The 20,525-nt window shown below is 41.8% G+C and overlaps 1 protein-coding gene across 4 annotated transcripts in view; it reads left to right on the forward strand.

Annotated features, from left to right (window-relative positions):
• Positions 1–20,525, forward strand: part of TRPS1 (transcriptional repressor GATA binding 1) — a 497,434-nt gene that overhangs the window by 187,693 nt on the left and 289,216 nt on the right. For all 4 annotated transcript variants that reach the window (XM_069220642.1, XM_069220644.1, XM_069220641.1 and 1 more), the window contains exon 3: positions 2,164–3,290. In XM_069220642.1, coding sequence (XP_069076743.1) covers positions 2,164–3,290 — 1,127 coding nt within the window. The remainder of the gene's footprint in view (positions 1–2,163; positions 3,291–20,525) is intronic.

Below are 20,525 nucleotides of genomic sequence, written 5' to 3' on the forward strand. Positions count from 1 at the left end.
GTAGGCCTGAGGAAATGTTTTAGAAGGCCACTCCATGAATGACACAATAATAGTCACATTCCACAGGTGGCATTTATCTTCCAGGTCCTGGGTGCATTTTCTTCACTATATACTAGAGAGTTGTAGGCAAGTTAAATATGTCAATCAAGGATAAGCCAAACTACCCATTTTTTAATGGGGATCACAGGGACTTTACGGCTGTTCAGAAAGGGTAAAGTGCACACAGTTCCACGTTCAACAAATATAGGATCAAGAAAAAGGCAAAAAGTCTGGGGTGAGCATACAGGAAAAGGTGGATTTGTTCCAGATTTGGACCCGAGCCACCCGGTATAGCATAACTCGATGACTGCATCTCATGTGGTTAATTCTCATTCTTAAGTAGTTTTAACAATTCAGCATTCAGAACATGTTTATGTTGTTTTAAATATTTGCTTATTTGTAGGTCTTGCCTCCATAATCATGCTGTAGTGCATACGCTCTCCCTTGCAAGACTCTTTTTCTTTAATGGGCTTGGAACCATCCCATTGCTTACCATTTGTTTGCAGTGTTGTCACTCTTCTTTGCTGCATTTGAATTGAGCAGGGCTTGCCATGCATCACTTCCTTTTCTTTCAGTGGTGCATGGACCAACCACAGATTAAATAAATTAGTGTGCCTCTGCTGGCTATCTACAGCTTGCACTGTGGTTCAGGTACTATATTTGTTTTATCTCCACCCTTCCACCTACCCTTCCTTCCCTGTTTCTTGTCCCCCTTATCCCCCTTTCTTCTCGCCCCTCTGACAAATCCTCCAATCCCTGTTTCTTCTCCCCACAACTCCCGACTTCTTCCAGTCATTGTTTTTATTCCACTTCCCAGAAGTGTTAAAAAACAAAACAAAAAAAACACTGTGAAATAGCCAGCACTGGTCACTTCATAGCACTCTTTTTCTATCCCATTACCTACCCGCACCCCTCTGTTACCATCCCCACCAGTCCCGCCATTACCCACTCTCAGCCGATTGCCAAAGCCAATAGCTTCCCATAGGTGAGACCTATTGGCTTTGCCCATGCTTGTTTAGTATATTATGATGTTGTGATCTTGCAGTGCATGCTTCTTGTTTTTGTAGTAAAATCATTTTTTTTGTTTATGTAGCTCCTGCTCCTACCCTTGTTAAGCTTCATGGCTCTGTGAATCAATTGTCTCCGAAGGATGAAAATCCGAGAGAGCCCTGAAGGCATTTATGCACTGACTGGCATGTTGTCGAAAATTATGAGCAGGAAACACAAAGTTATCGTTTTGTACTCTCTCTTTCAGGCACATTTCCTCCAGGCAGGCTCTCTTTGTAACTGGGAAGACCCCTGTACAGATTACATTATTTTATGGGTTTGGCTCCTTTTACTGGTAATGGCTACACTCCCCTCTGTACTGGTCGATGCTGCCAATGCTCTTTCAGGATAGAGGTTCTTTGTTATCTGATGCCTTCTGCCTACAAGATGCCTGTGGCCGGCAGCGTTGCAGTTGGGCCATATGACCCGTCTGGCATACGCAGTAACAAACCTGTGTACAGGCTTGTTCCGTAAATGACATTTACAGTGTTTAAAGCACAAGTTAAAAACAGAACAAGTTCAATGTAATATCATTTAATATAGATGCGCTGCTGCTACCACACGTTTCCTCTACATTGCCTAACCATGGCATCAACTTATTTTTCAAGGCTACTTAAGGATGTGACTGTTTTCTGCCAACAGGAACAACATATGTGATTTAATGTCTGACTTAATGAATGAACAGGCTTGTTTAGAACATTTTTTTCTGAAACAAATGATACCAACTATGCTTTCATTCATTTGACGTTCGGGTCCCTGAGCTCCTTCTTCCTGCAGGTTCATTTTCTTTTTTGACTCTTAAAAAAGATTGCTTTGAAATGTACCCTAGCAGTAGGTCACCGAGTAAAGGTTTTGTAGGTTGTGATGTCATCTGTGATCACGTTCATCATTCCCACGCAAAGGCTGGTAGTACTAGAGATGTAGCTACATTGTGCAGATATATTCTAGAATTTGGCCTACAGCGCTAGCCCTGCTAATGCACTGACCGATTCATGCTGCCAATTGGAGGAAATGCTTTGCTTAATTTTTCAGAGACTAAAAATCTAAATCTCATCTTTTTTTGTGTCATGTCCACAGGTTACATTGGGTGGAACGTTTATTGGAATTGGGCGTAAAACTCCAGACTGTCAAGGTAACACCAAGTATTTCCGCTGCAAATTCTGCAACTTTACATACATGGGAAACTCCTCAACGGAACTTGAGCAACACTTTTTACAGGCACACCCTAACAAAATGAAGGCAACCCACCCCTCTGAATTTGGTAAACTTTCAGAGAAGAGCTACAACAAAACCATCCCTTCCCCACGAACCTGCGATACTGGAGATTCAGGCAAATGGCAGGATAAGATCACCGTCAGATCTTCCGATGACATACCAGTTGGCTACTCTGTGCCCATCAAACCAATAGATTCTTCCAGGCAAAAGAATTCAGAAGAAACCAACTACTACTGGTGCAAGTTTTGCAGTTTCAGTTGTGAATCACCCAGCACCTCGAAACTCCTCGAACATTACAGCAAACAGCACAGAGGCGGACAGTCCGGGGGTCTTACGTCAGATTTTAATGACACGCTGTCCAGGGGATCAGTCATTAATCAGCACGATGTGGCCAAAATTGCTGATGGGGAGCTAACTTCAAAAACTGAGAAGGGCATAAGCTTGTTAAAAAAGAAAGATTTCTCCAGCAAAGCAGTGGAGGATGGCATGGTGACAAGCTACAATTGCCAGTTTTGTGAGTTTAGGTATTCAAAAAGTCATGGACCAGAAGTAATCGTGGTGGGGCCACTTCTACGCCATTACCAGCAGTACCACAATATTCACAAATGCACCATCAAGCACTGCCCGTTCTGTCCCCGAGGCCTATGCAGCCCAGAAAAGCATCTTGGAGAAATCACCTATCCCTTCGCTTGCAGGAAAAGCAACTGTTCCCACTGTGCCCTCTTGCTGTTACATCTGTCAGCTGGCGTGACAGGAAGCACAAGAGTCAAGCACCAGTGTGACCAGTGTCCGTTCTCCTCCCCTGATGTAGATGTCCTCCTCCTTCACTATGACACGGCGCATACAGCTCAGGCCTCGGAGGTCAAGCAGGAGGTGCATCCCTTGCAAGTATCTGACGGTCATCAGGCCATCAAAGAAAGCAAAGAATTTTCATGTAACAAATGTGATTTTGTTACACAGGTGGAAGAAGAGATATCCAGACACTACAGGTAAGAGGGTGGAGAAAAATCCCAATATAATGCCAACTTGAAATGTTATCAATAATTGTATGATTTAAAATAGCCAAGCATCCAGATGGTGTCCTGGGACGATTCTTCTCCTAAAAGATGTTTATTGCTTATTTGAGTGCTCAGGCAGGTGATAAAAATTGAAACAATAGACACAGCTACAAGAACAAAAACAACCCTTCCACAACCACCGTATCTACTGCCACCAGCACTTTGTGTTCTTTTTGCACAGACCCATTTTCCAGTATTAGATATCATGAGCTGGAGATACCTTACTAGACTATTTATGTTAAATATGGATGTCAGCTGTTATTTGCCACGTGAGCTATGCAGGTCCTCATTCTATATTCTATATTGGTCTTTGTATGGTCCACCAGCATCCATTCAGTTCTGGTATCTCTGGGTTGGATAGAGCATATAGGCGCAAAATATAATAATGTCAACAACTAATCACATGTTAAATGTTGCGAAGTGCAACATCCATAAATAGTGCTCCTTCTGTGATAAGTGTCTCAGATATTTCTGGTTTTGATCTCTGTTTTCTCGCTTATTCTCACCACAATTCAGCGCTATTACAATAAATTCCATTGTCTTTAAAACCACATAGAAGGTACATAGAGTAGAGTTTGTTTTCTTAAATATACGAGGGTCGTGTGGTGCCTTCTACACCAGTGGTGGTTTTACTGTTTAGGTGGCTAGTGGGTTTAATTTGGATGATTCAAGAGTGTGTCAGAGATATCAGGTGTGTAAAGGCCAAAATACCTAGCGGACATGGTAGATAATGACAGAAATTTTTAAGCGCTATTTCGAGCTCAGTCGTCGTACTCTGACCGATGGTGATGGTTCGAGTGAAAAGTAATTCCTTCGTTTTTCTCTTCCACATTGAGGTAATGTTCTTTACTCTGCTGGTCAGGTGGCCTTTGATGCAGCTCTTCCCCTTTCCACAAATTCCACAATTCTCTCAGGAGTGCTGCAAATGTAAGCTTTATTTCTGAATACTGGTCTCCCTAGAACCCAGAACATATTCTTGATCGCTGCTCTTATTCCAGAGCCCCACATCAGCATCTTCAGACTACTCTTTCTTCTCTTTGTATCTTAGAACCTATCAGGAGCACACAAGAGACAGATTCATTCATATTGTTGCAAAGAAATTTAATTTCCTAGATTTATGTTCGTTGTAGAGCTCTTGCACCACAATGGATTGCTTGGCGCTGAGTTCCTAGCGGAACATCAAACAAAATTAGCTCATGAGAAGAGAGAATCCTAATAGGAATATAACTGTGAAAATAACCTGATTTTCAACTTCCTTAATTTAAAATGATTAGTGGTGGTTCATAAATAAACCTAGGGGCCTTTGAATAAAGTTTCCTTGGTAACGTGTACATCACAAGCCTGCATCAGACGCCAAGGCAGGGTTTTCGGGAGGTGTGTAGCTGGAGAGGATACGTGTGCGTCAGGAAGCAGCATTCTTGCTCATTGGTGTTATCTCAGGGATCCTTTGGCAAGACAAATGTACAGAACATTTTCAACGTGTGGTCTGGGCCGCACCTGTGCAGCCACAGGCGTTCCTCAGGCTTGTTGGCATGAGTCTCCTCAAAACCTTAAGGAGCTGTTTCAGTTTAAAAAAAAGCTGGTGGATTGTAGATGCAGACTTATGGATGGACGGAGGTAACGGAGAGTCATACTTAAGCCCCAACTGCCTCACCCCTTACACTGGTTTGGGGCAAGTACCCAAATCGGGTGGCCATAAAGATGTCTCACGCCTTCTCATCCTCATCCCATATAGATTTGTTTTGAGTCGTGGGCAGCCACTAAGGCTCCTCTGCTGCACATGTCTGAAACGTAGTCACTGTTACAGCGAGGTAGCCATTTTACACCCAAGGCGTGGTGAGCGGTGCTGTCAAGTTTAAGAAAGTAGAAGCCACGGGAACCAGATGATGTGCACCAGTGGCTCAGCCTGGACATTGGAGAGGCTGACTGAACAGGGCTAATGCAAGTTCCACCTCCACATTGATCTTCAGCTACGGCATATTCAGACCAGTTTAGTCTTAACTGTATCATAGGTATTCCTGACCTTAACGAGGACGATGCTTTCCTTCATGCTAGCAGTTCTCTGTAATTTCGCATATCTAGTTCTACATGTTGATCATTTTTGTGAAGTACCAAAATAACAGCAAGGCTTTCGCAGCACGAGCTCCACATTTTTCAGAGAACGCCTGGGCATCCACCCTGACTTGCACAATGGATTTTTATCATTGTGATTGTGTAATCAGTATTTTCCCCAACCTGTGCGGTTTCAATGAAAGAGTCTCACTAAATTGTACTCCAAATATTCACTCACATAGCGGTTCCTCCTGTATGACTTCGGTCGTGAATTTAAAGCTAATTGTTATGTTTGTAAATGAGTCTTACTCACCACTGTTGACTGCCCTGCAATTATGGGAAAGCCATGTTCAGAGAAGAAATCTATGAATGTTGCTGTTAATCTACAAAAACAGTCAGCCAATCTGTCAGGCGCGATATCATCAGTCACCGATGGAACATTTACACATCGGTAAAGTGTTGTGTGACAATATTTTAGCCCAGTCCAGCTCCTTCTTGCAGGAAGAGGCTCCGTGAATTCCGCCCCATACTTGTGCCATATCGTTGGCATGCTTTTTTTATTTATTTTGCAGAGCAATCAGTTCCTAGTTATCCCAATTTAAATTTAAGTTATTCGTTTTAGGAATTGAACCAGTATTGTTTATGAGATAGAAACAGGAGGCTCTCTCAGTGACTAGCTACTTAGTGCACGAGAGATGTGCACAGCATTCCAGTCCCCTTGGAGTGAGTGAAATGCAATGGGGTGAAGTTAACCCCGGCTGTAGCTTTGTGCCTATTCACAAACGACTGCAATGCACTCCTCACACGTAATGATTTTTTTGGGGGGAAATACTACTGTTTCATCACCCTGCGTGCAGATTTCTGCGATTCAAATACCACCGCATGCATGTTTAGGTAAAGTGGTCTGTGCCTTATTAAGCTACTCGTATGTGGCAGAGTATCTCTTTATGGCCAGATGATTTTACATTTCCTGCTTGCAACATTTGGGGGGGGGGGGGGGGGAGTTGTTCTTTGTTTTACTTCCGGTTAAAGTATCCCCTTTTTTGGTTTTACTTTTACAAAAAACGCCTACTGCTTAAAGCAAAGAAGTATTTTTAAAAAATTGTGTTTCGCATTTTGACAGTGATAACATTCATTCAAATCGACTGGTTTCGCACAGTGGCAATCGCGGCGTGCCAACCCTGGGGCAGGCTGGCCATTCCCACTATTTTATTTGTACCACGTCCCTGCGTGTGCCCTGTCGAGCGTGGGTAAATATCTCGAACTTCCACCCTGTGAAGTTGCAAATCATAGTCTTAGGGAAGATGGCTGGACTTTCTTTTAATATTTTTATGGATCCTACATACATTTTTTGTTAATTCTCCTTTTAGACCTCCTTATTTGCATTGCACTGTCGAAAGCCTGGCCCACAGTTGTTAATTATTACAAACACAGGTACCCAGAACACCACCTGCTCCAAAAAATTGGAACAATCGAGAGGAGCAACTGGATGCTGACATGTTTTCACATAACTGCTTAGTCTGTCTGTTTGAAATCGCAGCGCCCTTATTCGGTTTCAATTATACTACTGAACTAAAATAATTGTAATCAAAATGTGTAACTTGTGTGAGGTTTCGGTAGCTTCCGAGCTTCTGCAATATCCTTAAAGTTTACAATATTAACATAAATCTAAACAGCTAAGCATTCAAATAAACAGTTGGGCATTCAAATAAACATAAAAAGGAAGCACACTAGAATCTCTATAAGGATCACACTCTATATATGTTGTTGTACAAAGAGAAATGCAAGAATAGTTCAATAAAAAAGCAATAACATAATTTTTAATGGAAAATAATACATAAGGATACATTTTCAGCACCGTGAGCACCCCTGGATTTGCAGGGACAGCCAGATCTCACCATTCCATAAAAAGATAAACCACATCCCAGTTTCTTTTTCGTCTGTTAAGGACTTCAGAGTCCAGTCTTTTTCCCTGACAATAGGAAATTATTTGTGGTGAAAAGACCACAATTAATTGTACTCCCTCTCTACAGAGCTGTTTCATTGACAAATAGGTATTCACGTGCTATCAGAGGAATTTAAATGGATGGATAATAGATGGATGTCATAAACAATGGACAAAAGAAAAAGGAGTAATGGATGACGAAAGGACATAAACTACAATGAATAAACATGTATCCCAACAAGGAGGCAAGTAGATTAGTTGAATGGCATTTCACAACAGCTAGCTATTGCATATTATTTGAGGATAAGTGAAGATGCAAATAGTTCTTTCTGCAAAGTTTCTGATTATTATTTCAAAAGGTTTATATTTTTTTAAAAGGTCTGCGAAAGTTGTTTTTACTGATAATGATTTGTGGGATGAAAATCCCATCAAAAACCTTCTTTATTGCACAGTTTCACTCTCAAAAAAGTTTGTCAGTGAAACTTTTCCTGATGTGGAAATTTGGCTAAGCGGATAAGCTTTGCAATAATATTGATGCATAAAGTTTGTCTGCTCCCCAAACTTTTAAGGTTAACTTTAAATTTCATATTTGTACATGGCGATGTGCGAGCTGCTTGCATGGAAAGTGTGGATTTTTTTTTCGCTACTGAGATCATTTCCAAGGGGAATTAACCTGGGTGATGAGGCTGATACACACAAACCTGGAGAAAGAGTTGTATGGCTGTAGTTATTGCTTACTTGAAAACTTAAAATCCGATTTCTTAAGTGGAAACTCAAAAAGATCTCCTCACCGTTAATTTTTTCATAGCAGCACCTGTGTCAACGGAGAAGAGAGAATGAAGGGGATATTTGGAGAATTGATATGGAATTTATATTCAAGGTCTGTTACTTAAAGCTACAAGCTCATAGCCACAATTCTCATATGAAAAGAACTAATTATTTTTAATAAAACAGGATCAATGATTTTGGCGCCTATCTCTATTCAGAACAAATTTAGAATGTGTTAATGGATTGAGCAGTCAAATCCAAATATAGAAAACCCACTATTTGCTCTCAGCAGTTCTGTTTAAAGTTAATATTATATTCATCCAGAGGTAGCCTAAATTGTTTTAGTAGTTTAAGGATGTTTGGTAAAATGACAGCAGTCATGGTTATTTTACTCAAGTGCGCTATATGGATGACATAGCAGTAAAAATGAAATAAACAACATAAATGATTCAATTCTGTAAGGAATTTGAAATACAAAAATTGTTTACAACTATTTGAAGGGGCACCGCCCATGAGTGTTCAACATATGTCTGGTAAGGTTAAGACAATGGTTTATTGTCATGATATCACTTAATAAACATATAGGGGAAGGAGAGGGACTATGAGGACAAATCCTCCTCAGTAACTTGTATACCATAGATAGTGGTGCCCGGATGTATAAAATTAATTAAAACCCACATGAGTCTACTGAAAGACCACCAGTGGTTTAAGGAGAGAAGCCTTTAACCGACTCAGAGGCGGAATCTTCACTATAAAGCCCCTCCTCACATCTGTAGAAAGGACCAACAATGTGGGCTTCTACCTTGGCCAAACAGGGGAAGCTCTTCAGGGTGGAAAACAAGAAATCCTTTCCCGTGGACTTGGATACCTCAATGATCTGGTGTGGGTCTTATGTGTGGATAGTGTCAAGAGGGGAACAGTTTAAGCTACCTTATGGCGATTCAGAAAATTTGATTAAGCTCCCCAGTGGGCAGGACTAAAACTTTTTAGTGGAATAATTCAATTATTAGGAAGACTGATATGTTTCAGACCTATTGGACGCCCAAAAATAAGGGCCATGTACTCTCTTCGGTACCTTCCCTTTCTAATATTATCACCTGAGTAGGTGTTTTAAAAAAATATATTTTTCAAAATGAGAGGCATAGATACCAAACCTAGGTCTTTATATATTGTGCTATGGTTTCCAGGAATGTATGGATTTAGTAACAACAGAAATAGTAAGCATTCAATAATGAGGTAGTTGTTATCAATTGGAACAAATAGGTCTGACACAATTTCACTGCAAACCCACATGTGACAACAAAAAAATAAGCGTTCTTCCTATGAATTTGCATAAGTACATGTATTGATGCCAAAACGGGATCTAGCTTACCCGGTTTGGACGATGGTTATGCCTTCTCTCTTTGTAACAGAACAGTCAGATAAGTTTGAAAATAGTCACATTTTACAGATTAAATTATATACATAACATGTCATTATGTTACTGTTTCCTCACATTCTAAAAGATAACGTGAAAGTAAGAAATTGGCTTATTATTTTGGGGCAGATGGGGGCGAGTATCCATCTCAAGTTAGAATTTGCAGTCCTCACCAGGGTAAACCTTCAAATTCACTAAATTAACCTAAGCAGCTGTGGCAGGGAGCAGAGAGGCTTTATAGGGGGGCAACGTGTAAAGTATTTATGCAGTCCCAAAACAGTAATAACGTCAAAATGCAAAACAATAAAATTCTCCAATCTGAATTAGAAACTTTAATACACAAAAAGTTACCAAAATGACTAAAATCTAATAAGGGTAACTGGTGATAGGTTTTTCAAAAGTTCTAAGTATGAATAGGGCCTAGAAGCAGAGAGGGCTGATTATAGCCTATGGTCGCTGTAAACCAGAACCTAGGTGCAATTTGATGCTATCCACAATGGAGTGCAGGTTGGATACACCAACCAGGGTCATCCTGGTCAAAGATTTTATCACCTGACTTTAGTCCTTAAATTCCCAGTCCACCATAGTAGTACACTAAAAGCCCCCTAGGATTTCAGGGAAGGCACTTAAAGAGTAACAGGGTAACAGGCAACGGCCAGTCTAGGTCCAACTGTCACGATAAGTCATGCAGTTGCAGGAACAGCCTCTTTTAGCTTGTTTTATCCCTGAGGCTTGAGGAGGACAGCCAGATGGCCCTTGGAGTCCACTTCTTTGTCCTGGGTATATGACAGAGAAGGTCCAGTCCTTCTGGGCTCATCTCGGGTTGAATATAGCAGCATCCGTCCTCTTCTGATGTGCAACAGTTCCAGGAGTGTTCTGAAGTGGGTGCCTGAAGATGACACATTAATGCCTGGCAAAAACTAATGTGCAGGAATGACTCCTGGGCATGCCCTAGCCAATGTGATAAAGGTTCCCGGGGGCAATCCTACCCACTTTAGACATTTTCCAGATGGCAAAAGCCTTTGGCCTCACTAAACCAGGCTCTGATGGATGGGTATGCAAGACATGTACTACAGTAAACCTAGTGTCCTCTAACATCTAACACTGAATATTCAGTCCGCAGCAGCCATTGTACCCACAATAAACTCAGCAATAGAAGTCTGGTAGAAGTAATGTAGGGTTTTACAGCAACCAGACAGTGGCTACACAAGAATTGCTTTGGTATCCTGTTTATATTCCTTTTAAGTGTGCCTCCAGTATTGTACATAAAACCCACAGACAGCAGTCTGTTAGGACAAAGCAGAGTTCATCAGAAACTAGCCATTGGATATGCAGGAATTGTCTTGACATTCTTTTCTCTGCCTTTCAGCTGAGCCCCAAACTGTTGCATGTAAACCCAACAGACCTGTCAAGCGGGCTTTGACACTTAAGCATATTCAGGGACTTTTCAGATGAGTTATGGTTGCCCATCCAGGTCAACCTAGTTTTTGCTCCTAGGAGGCATTTCATACCTTCTTCACACTTATTAAAATGCTGTTTACCTGCTGGCAGTTAGCCTCCAGGAACTTCAGAAAGGTAAAGTTAACTTTTTAAAAATTAGGGCCTCATTATGAGTCTGGTGTCACTTGCGGTGAGGAGACCGCCGTGGAGCTGGAAGTCTCCCCGCCAGCCCCATTACAAGGCTTCCACTGGACTGACTGGTGGAAATCAAGGTTTCTTCCGGTCAAGCTAGTGGAAACTGTGCAGCGGCACTGATCTCGGCTCTACATGGAGCCGAAGCCAATGCCGTCACACAATGGGCCCCTCCACACCTTTGGAATGTGCACTGTCTGCAGTGTGCATTCCAAGGGCCCTGCACTGCCCATGTTTTGGGCAGTGCAGGGCCCCTCTTTGGTCCCCAGCACTAGTTTACCGCCAGCCTTTCCATGCAGTCAGACCGCCATGGAAAGGCTGGTGGTATGTAGATGTGTAGTTAGCCAGGTGGCACTGAACTCAGTGCTGCCCTGGCTGAGTACAACTCAGACTGCTGTCGGACCATCACAAACCATGTTCCCAGTGGGGGTGGCGGTCCCCCTGTGGTCCGACCGCCAGGGTCGTAATGTGGTGGTCAGACCACCACAGTTGAAGTGGTCTGACCATCCCCGCAAGGCTGGCGGTCCTTGGACCGCCAGCCTCATAACAAGGACCTTAGTTTTCCTTACCATTTATTAAACACCCAATTTTATTATTGCACTGGATTGTTATTAACTGATAAAATGTTTATTTTTATAGCAGTCCCATTTCTGCGATAAACAATTAGGATTTTAATCTGTACTCTGGTTTTCTACATAGGAGAGCTAGGCCTGTCAAAGTGAAAGATAGTTTTGGGGTGCTAGTCACTGTTAGCATTAACTTTCTCCATATCCTACTTTTAAATACCGTGTGCCTTGCCTTGTGGACTAGAAGGCCTACATATGGGTGACTTATTAACATTTAGAGGAGAGGTTTTGGCCTGTCGAAAGGCTTTAGTTTGCCAGTTCCAACTGCAGTATGTACACTGGTGCTGTCAAGCTACACAGGGATAGACTGAAACAAAGTTTTCACTATGACAGCTGCCACTATTGCATTTGACTTCCAGGCTCTGAGTACAGCATGAACAATATACTAGGAACTTACAGGTAAGTTAAATATACCTATTAGGAGTATGCCAATTTGACCATGTTTAAAGGGAAAGCACAGGCACTTTACACCTGTTTAGTAGGGCTGAAGTGCACACAGTTCTAATGCAAGGAAAAATATAGTATCCAGCAAAAGGCAAAAAATACAGGTAACAAAAGGGTTGCATACACTGAATATTGAAAACCAATGAAAAAAGAAAAAGTGCAGTATAACTGGTGTTACTTCTCAACTCTCTCTCATCTTCACATCTGTACAGATGCTTACATTAATGATTTGCATACTTGCAGTCCTCCCAGATATCACTTTCATGTTTCTAATCTATCCTTACAATGGTGCACTAAATATTAATCAAGAAATGTGTGTTACACCCATATTACCCAGTCTTCATTATGGTTTCTCTCCTATATTTCCTAATACATGCTCCCTTTGACAGTCTCCCTTAGTCCCCTTAGGATTCCTAAGCATGCCCTCATCTCTGAACCTGTTCTCAAGTCGTAGGCTTTGCCTCATTTTTTTCATTTCTGTCTCTAACCTTCAATATGCATTTCTGGCTAACATCGGAATGTCCTGACAGTTCCTATGCTTTTCACTTACCATTTTAAATTAAATACTAGAACCCATATGTGGTATCTTATGTCACTGCAACCAAGTGTTTGGTATCTATGTGATGATGTTTCCTTGTAACCAAGACATCATCACTGGAATGTCATGATTCGAATTGTGTGATAGTCAGTTTTGTGTGGTGACTTAGACCTTTGCTGCCACTGAGAATGGAGCCTCTTTATTATAAGGACTTAATAAAAGAAAGTAATTCTTCTTCAACTCATCGCTGCCTGTGACCATTATTTGAATGTTAACATTGGCAACAAGCCGCTTTATCACGTCCCTCATCGAGGAGTGATCGATTTCATCACGTCACTCAGTGAGAAGGATTTTGCACAAGATATGAGAGACCTCAACACTACCACCTGCCAAGAAATTTGCTGAGCAGTTGATCAATAACTGGCAAAGGATTGTGGATGAGATGGAGACTCGCTTTCCAAGTGGTTAAACTTATACGGAGAAACGTCACATAAGGAAAACTTTGTTACCTTTTAAACTATTGCAGTGACTGTTTCCTGTGCGTGCCCCTCCCTACATGGCCAGCTCGCTCCAAGCCGCAAGCCAAGGCCTAGCATATTTCTTCATTGGAACTCATCACAGGCGATCTGTGGATTGCTGCGAACACTCCACAATTCAGCCCAGCAGGCGTCGGTTTCGTAGAACCTTAGCTCGAAGGCATTCTCACGCATTTTGTCAGACTTTTTTGACATTGAAGCACAACGTTGGAGGCCATCTTGGATCTAGTTGCGCCCTAACATTATCTCTTTGGATGTAACGGAGATGGTGTACCTCGCTGTGATACACTCACATATTAGCATTGTGCGCATCTGCACATCTCACTGTGATATGCGCACATAACAGCAGTGTGCGCGTCTCTGTGGAAACATTCTGATTTTTGTGATACACACACACAAACGGCGTACAGCAGCATCTGACAAAATGTGCATCAAATACAGGGAGTGCAGAATTATTAGGCAAGTTGTATTTTTGAGGATTAATTTTATTATTGAACAACAACCATGTTCTCAATGAACCCAAAAAACTCATTATTTTCAAAACTGAATATTTTTGGAAGTAGTTTTTAGTTTGTTTTTAGTTTTAGCTATGTTAGGGGGATATCTGTGTGTGCAGGTGACTATCACTGTGCATAATTATTAGGCAACTTAACAAAAAAAAATATATACCCATTTCAATTATTTATCATTACCAGTGAAACCAATATAACATCTCAACATTCACAAATATACATTTCTGACATTCAAAAACAAAACAAAAACAAATCAGTGACCAATATAGCCACCTTTCTTTGCAAGGACACTCAAAAGCCTGCCATCCATGGATTCTGTCAGTGTTTTGATCTGTTCACCATCAACATTGCATGCAGCAGCAACCACAGCCTCCCAGACACTGTTCAGAGAGGTGTACTGTTTTCCCTCCTTGTAAATCTCACATTTGATGATGGACCACAGGTTCTCAATGGGGTTCAGATCAGGTGAACAAGGAGGCCATGTCATTAGATTTCCTTCTTTTATACCCTTTCTTGCCAGCCACGCTGTGGAGTACTTGGACGCGTGTGATGGAGCATTGTCCTGCATGAAAATCATGTTTTTCTTGAAGGATGCAGACTTCTTCCTGTACCACTGCTTGAAGAAGGTGTCTTCCAGGAACTGGCAGTAGGACTGGGAGTTGAGCTTGACTCCATCCTCAACCTGAAAAGGCCCCACAAGCTCATCTTTGATGATACCAGCCCAAACCAGTACTCCACCTCCACCTTGCTGGCGTCTGAGTCGGACTGGAGCTCTCTGCCCTTTACCAATCCAGCCACGGGCCCATCCATCTGGCCCATCAAGACTCACTCTCATTTCATCAGTCCATAAAACCTTAGAAAAATCAGTCTTGAGATATTTCTTGGCCCAGTCTTGACGTTTCAGCTTGTGTGTCTTGTTCAGTGGTGGTCGTCTTTCAGCCTTTCTTACCTTGGCCATGTCTCTGAGTATTGCACACCTTGTGCTTTTGGGCACTCCAGTGATGTTGCAGCTCTGAAATATGGCCAAACTGGTGGCAAGTGGCATCGTGGCAGCTGCACGCTTGACTTTTCTCAGTTCATGGGCAGTTATTTTGCGCCTTGGTTTTTCCACACGCTTCTTGCGACCCTGTTGACTATTTTGAATGAAACGCTTGATTGTTCGATGATCACGCTTCAGAACCTTTGCAATTTTAAGAGTGCTGCATCCCTCTGCAAGATATCTCACTATTTTTGACTTTTCTGAGCCTGTCAAGTCCTTCTTTTGACCCATTTTGCCAAAGGAAAGGAAGTTGCCTAATAATTATGCACACCTGATATAGGGTGTTGATGTCATTAGACCACACCCCTTCTCATTACAGAGATGCACATCACCTAATATGCTTAATTGGTAGTAGGCTTTCGAGCCTATACAGCTTGGAGTAAGACAACATGCATAAAGAGGATGATGTGGTCAAAATACTCATTTGCCTAATAATTCTGCACTCCCTGTAATTATGGTGATGTGCGCATCAGCATGCAAACGTTTTGAATTCCTGTGACACACACATCTTGTCTGTGATACCAGGTACCGGCACACCTCAAGCACAGACTGAAGAATTCAGGTACTGGCAGCCCTCCTGCCCAAACTAAAGAATTTAGTATTCACTTGGACAACCTCCTTGCTGGTTCCCTTGTGATCCATTAATTTGTTACTGGTATGATCTGTGTTCTAAGAAGGAGGCAAAGACCATACCCTTTGTATAAGGGTTGTTGCTTTAAAGGGGGGGCAGAACATTTTTCTGCACATTATGACACAGACTGAAAGCATTTAACCATGCAGAATGTCATTGCTCCCTCTCAATTTTCTTGTCACCTGGTGATCTACCACTACCTTGGATTAAGTGGAAGAAAGAATTCACTCATTATGTAGAAAGAAGAATGTCATTGTTATTACACTGTCTTGGTCCCGACGGACAAGACGTGTTTGAGCATCTTCCTGATGGGTCTAATGGAGATGCCGAAGGCCTTAATGAATACAAAATGTGTCTCAAAAAATTGATTTGCATCATCTGCCCAAATTGAGCACAGTTCTTGAGCGCTATCAGTTTAGGAAAAGAATGCAACGCCAAGGTAAGACTGTGGAGCAGTACATTACAGAACTCAGTAGGCATGTGCTTCAAGTGAGGAATGGTTGAGGGATCAATTAATGTCGGGCTCCACACTAGAAAAGGCCAAAGAAACCATGTGGCAGAAAGACAACCTCACTCTGCAAGAAATCTTGACTATAGCAAAGACTCATGAACATTCAAAAGCATGTGTAGAAACTATTTGGAATGCTATGTCTCGTGCTGTCAAGGGAGATGAGGTAACTTTTAAGCATGATGTGTCCCTGTAACCAAGAAATCATCACCAGAATGTCCTGGTGGGAGCTGTACGATAGCCAGGTGGTGCGATGACTCGCTGTGAATGGGCTCTCTGTATTATAAAGGCTTAGTAAAAGGAAGCAATTCTTCTTCAAATCATCGCTGCCTGTGGCACCAGCTTGTAAAAATGTTGTTTCCATTTTATATCTGTTTGCGCAGCCAGCCCAGTCTGCGACGGACATAGCATAATACCATAACTTCACGTCATATGAGCTGTAGCTAGAGGTTCCCTCAACCGATTCCCCAGTTTTGCCAGATATGCACCATTTGTATGGGTTCTAAAGTACCTTGGGTTGGTTGTGCTCTCTTGATCTTCGGTGGAGAGCTCTTAGCTTTCCTTTATTTCTGTCTTTTAAGCATGTGTCGACAGAAATAAAAATATGTTTAAAAATGGAACAGTATAGAAATGTGAGCTGTTTTTGAGTGCCTACCCATGCTGTTAATAACATGGCAGGTCACTCTCTAAGCACGTTGAGAAGATAGGGAGTTAGAAGAAGGAACATGGTTTCCTGCCTGATAATGCTTTACCAGCTTCATGTGTGCCCAGGTTCCTGTAGTGCACTGCCAATAGTTTCAGGTGCGTGTATGTTTCATATCACTGCTATAACTCTACAGGCATCGAACTGCGAGTATACACTTATCAGTTGCAATAATGTGGAAATATACTACCTGCAAGTTATTGTTTTCAACTAATAAAAAATAAATGAGACAAATACTGATAAAATGATAAAATATAAATAGAGATAAGTGTAGGAGAGAAAGTAAAAAAAAAAAAAAAGAAAAAAAAAAAGAAGAAAAAAAAAAAAACATGGAACCCTGAGGCTTTTCTCAAATATGTGAGGCTGCATAACATTACTCCATTTAATGTAAAAAATGACGGAAGTATAACACGTAGATAGCACTTTATACAAACAAAATAAAAAGGTGTGTTCAGTTGAATTAAAGACATATCTGCCCCTGATTCTATGTATAGCTACTCTTGTGTATAATTGACGTTGTCCACAACGGACCAATGACAGCGTGAAACTATTTAACATACCAAGCTCACAGGCTGTATCCAATGGGCAGACTGAGTGCGCTGCTTCGTGTATTACTCCGCGAGTTGAAAGCGGTGGACTGCGTCTGCTAGAAGGTGAACCCAAACAGTGTTACTTTTGTCTCCCTGCAGTCTGTTTTGTAGGCTCGCCCTGATGAAGTTGTCATATTCTTGCCACACATCTTTGCAGACTAGACACGCCGCGAAGGCAGGACGTGTGTAATCCTGATTGAACGTGTCCACTTTCTGTAGAGGAAATCATTCGGGAGGTCTGAGGCCCTGGCTGCAAGAGACGTGGGAGTCAAGTTAGTAACTTCCTGCAATTTCTGACACCATATCAAGTTGCATGGAACATAATGACACACAGACAGCAGGAACTCATTATCCATGTTTATTCTAGCTGCACAGCACGGTAGACTGGGCTCCCACCCTCTATACCTCATCCTACTCGCTTCCAGAGCATGATGTCTCCCGGTTACCACTACGTTTAATAGACATATAAAACGTTCCTCACATTGGACTCCTTTACAAGATATCAAACATTACACCCATTGGAAGAAATGTGCACAGAAGGAAGATAAGGGTCCTGGCCTATGAGAAAAAGGATTCTTTTTTAATGAAGTCTCCATGATTCGTATTTCATTGTTGGCTTTTAGACTATTACACTCATGTATTTCACAGAGGGATTCCTGATTTGTGTAAATAGTCAGTAAATGTACTACTGTGCTTTCCTATCCCACAAATATTTAGAATTACACAATAGTAAACCCTGGGCAAGAGGGAAGAGGTGGGTGGGGCTTGGAACAAGCTCGATTGTGAAAACTCGCAGAGATGGAAGAGAAGGTGTTTCTCCATGTGGAAAAATATGTGCCCTGGGGAGGAAAGAAAAAAGGGGAAATGGAACTCTGGGGAATATGTCACATGCAATTCCAAGTAGTATGCCTGACATGCTGGGACTGATGCACATTTTCAGGTGTGCTACTGGAAATGCTTTTAAATTGCTAAAAAGTGTAAAAGTGCTTTTAAACAGAGTTGTAAACCTCTGCACCTACTTTGACACTTTTTTTGTTATCCAGGCCAAATGTTCTCTTCTGACAAAGAGGATTTTTCCCTTAAATTCTACAAACATGTAACAGGAACCTGTCCAGGGTCATGACTCATAAGAAGATTCAGTCATGGCTGTGGGCTCAACAATGGTAATAAATAGCACGTCTTCATGTATGGTTTATGGCGTGCTATTCTTTCAAGTGCATACGCATGGGTGTTTTAGAAGCCCCAGAGAAGTCTCATTGCATTGTCCTATATAGCGACAGTGATGAACCAGGTGATCAAGGTCCAGAACATCCAGAAGATGTAGCTCTGTTATTGCCGAACAATGGGATCTAACCATTCCATTGTAATAATAAATGACAGAATCTTATTGGCCCAAATGTATTTTCACTGGCATGCTATATAACGTTACAAAGATTCCTTGATAGGACAACATACTCAATAAGGCTAAGTGGTTTGTACATGTCACCAGGACTCTGGGTTTGAAAAATAGGGCCATATTCCACGTATTTTATATATTACAGGTGTATTTTGGGGTATTTAACACGAAAACAATGTTTTTCAAACAGGGCCATATTTTCTTAAAACATCCAATCATCTTTACATCAGATACTTGGTCCTGTGAAATTGCACACTGCAATAAGGTAAGCATCGATTCTTGCATAGTGGAGTCCAAAGCTGGTTTCATATGAAAGGTCATTCGTAGTAACTGTAATGAATCTGCCTTTTCTGCATAGTCACGCCAACCTTTTCACCCCTTTCTGGACTCTGTTTTTACTGGCTTCAGGACTCTGTGCACGTTACACTTTACCACTGCAAATCAGTAGTACATTGCCTGTGCTTCCTTTCTAAAACCTGCTCTACATTGGAACTAACTCCCTTTAAGCCCATTGTAAATTGTGCCTTATGTGCACCTATGGAATGGAAAGATCAGTTTCCATATGTTGGTTCAAGTGTGTATTTTCACCACTCACATATATGACAAAAATACATGTCTGCCACGATCACCACAGTGCTCCGGCTGGGTGCAGTTTTAATGCACTACAGTGACACATGGCAGGGAAAAACACCTTTGTTATGTAGGAAATGCCTATATATAGTAATACGTTACCCCGAAATTGTGCTTATGACACCCTCATGACAGGGTGGTGATAAAAAACAGAGGCCACTCTACATTGTAGGGTTTGTGCGCTTTCATAGTGAAATAAAAAGCAAAAGCTATTTTACTCTGTAGGTGTAGATTTCTTCTAGCTAGGCCATGTCAAATTAAATCGTTATTTTCTACCTCCTTGTAGGAAAGGGTTATAAAAATGCTTCAAAGTTATTTTCTACTTACTTTTTAAAATCTGACAATGGTGAAATCAGATGTTGTAAAAATGTATGTTAGGTTGCCTGAGCCAGAATAGTCTTAAAGCCAGTTCTGCTCATCATTCCACAGCTGGAATGCACATCCTTGTTTGGGAAGGTAAACAGCTCTGCCTCAGACAACAATGGCTTGCTTATGGGTACAGGAAATGCCAATGAGTGTTAACTGTTGACCCCATAGAAGGGATTATCTATTTATATTGGAACAGGAACAGGTGGCAGAACTAGGAACAGGTTTAACACTACATTTGTTTTTTGATTTGGTACTACATTGAGGAATTCTATTCATACCTAGGATCCTCCAGCCATAGGCAAAACTAGTTTTGACCCAGTCAGTTAGAGGAGTGACCACGAAGCTGAAGACAGGACTGCCTGGTGGCAGCTGGGCTCTGCTAACAGGGCTCTTGGGTCATTATACTGTAAATCAAAGAGAAAGTGCTGCAAAGGGAGGAGGAAGGACTGCAAGAAAATTATCAGTATTGGGTGGTATGATTTCCCCAATCACTAGTGTGTGCACAGGATAAAACAGCCACCTCCACCACCATCTCCTCAGAACATTCCTGGGCCTGGGAAGACTACATCTGGTGGAGGAGGCCTTGCTGGAAGAAGAATCCTGCCTTCTGACTCCTGGCCCCTTCTGGAAGACAAGGACTCTCACAAGAACAGGCCTCCTCTTGACCTACTTCAGGAACACAAAAAGGCAGGAAAGACTTCTGATTCCAAAAGGGCCTTTTCTGTCTAAAGAGGACTAGCTCCTACCGGAGACCTGGCTGGACCGAGCCCCAGTGCTTAGAATCATGCCTATGGAGTTAAGGGATGCAGAACTGTGAAAATAAGCTTTCC

Source organism: Pleurodeles waltl, chromosome 2_2 (assembly GCF_031143425.1).
Source record: "Pleurodeles waltl isolate 20211129_DDA chromosome 2_2, aPleWal1.hap1.20221129, whole genome shotgun sequence".
Classification (NCBI taxonomy): domain Eukaryota; kingdom Metazoa; phylum Chordata; class Amphibia; order Caudata; family Salamandridae; genus Pleurodeles; species Pleurodeles waltl.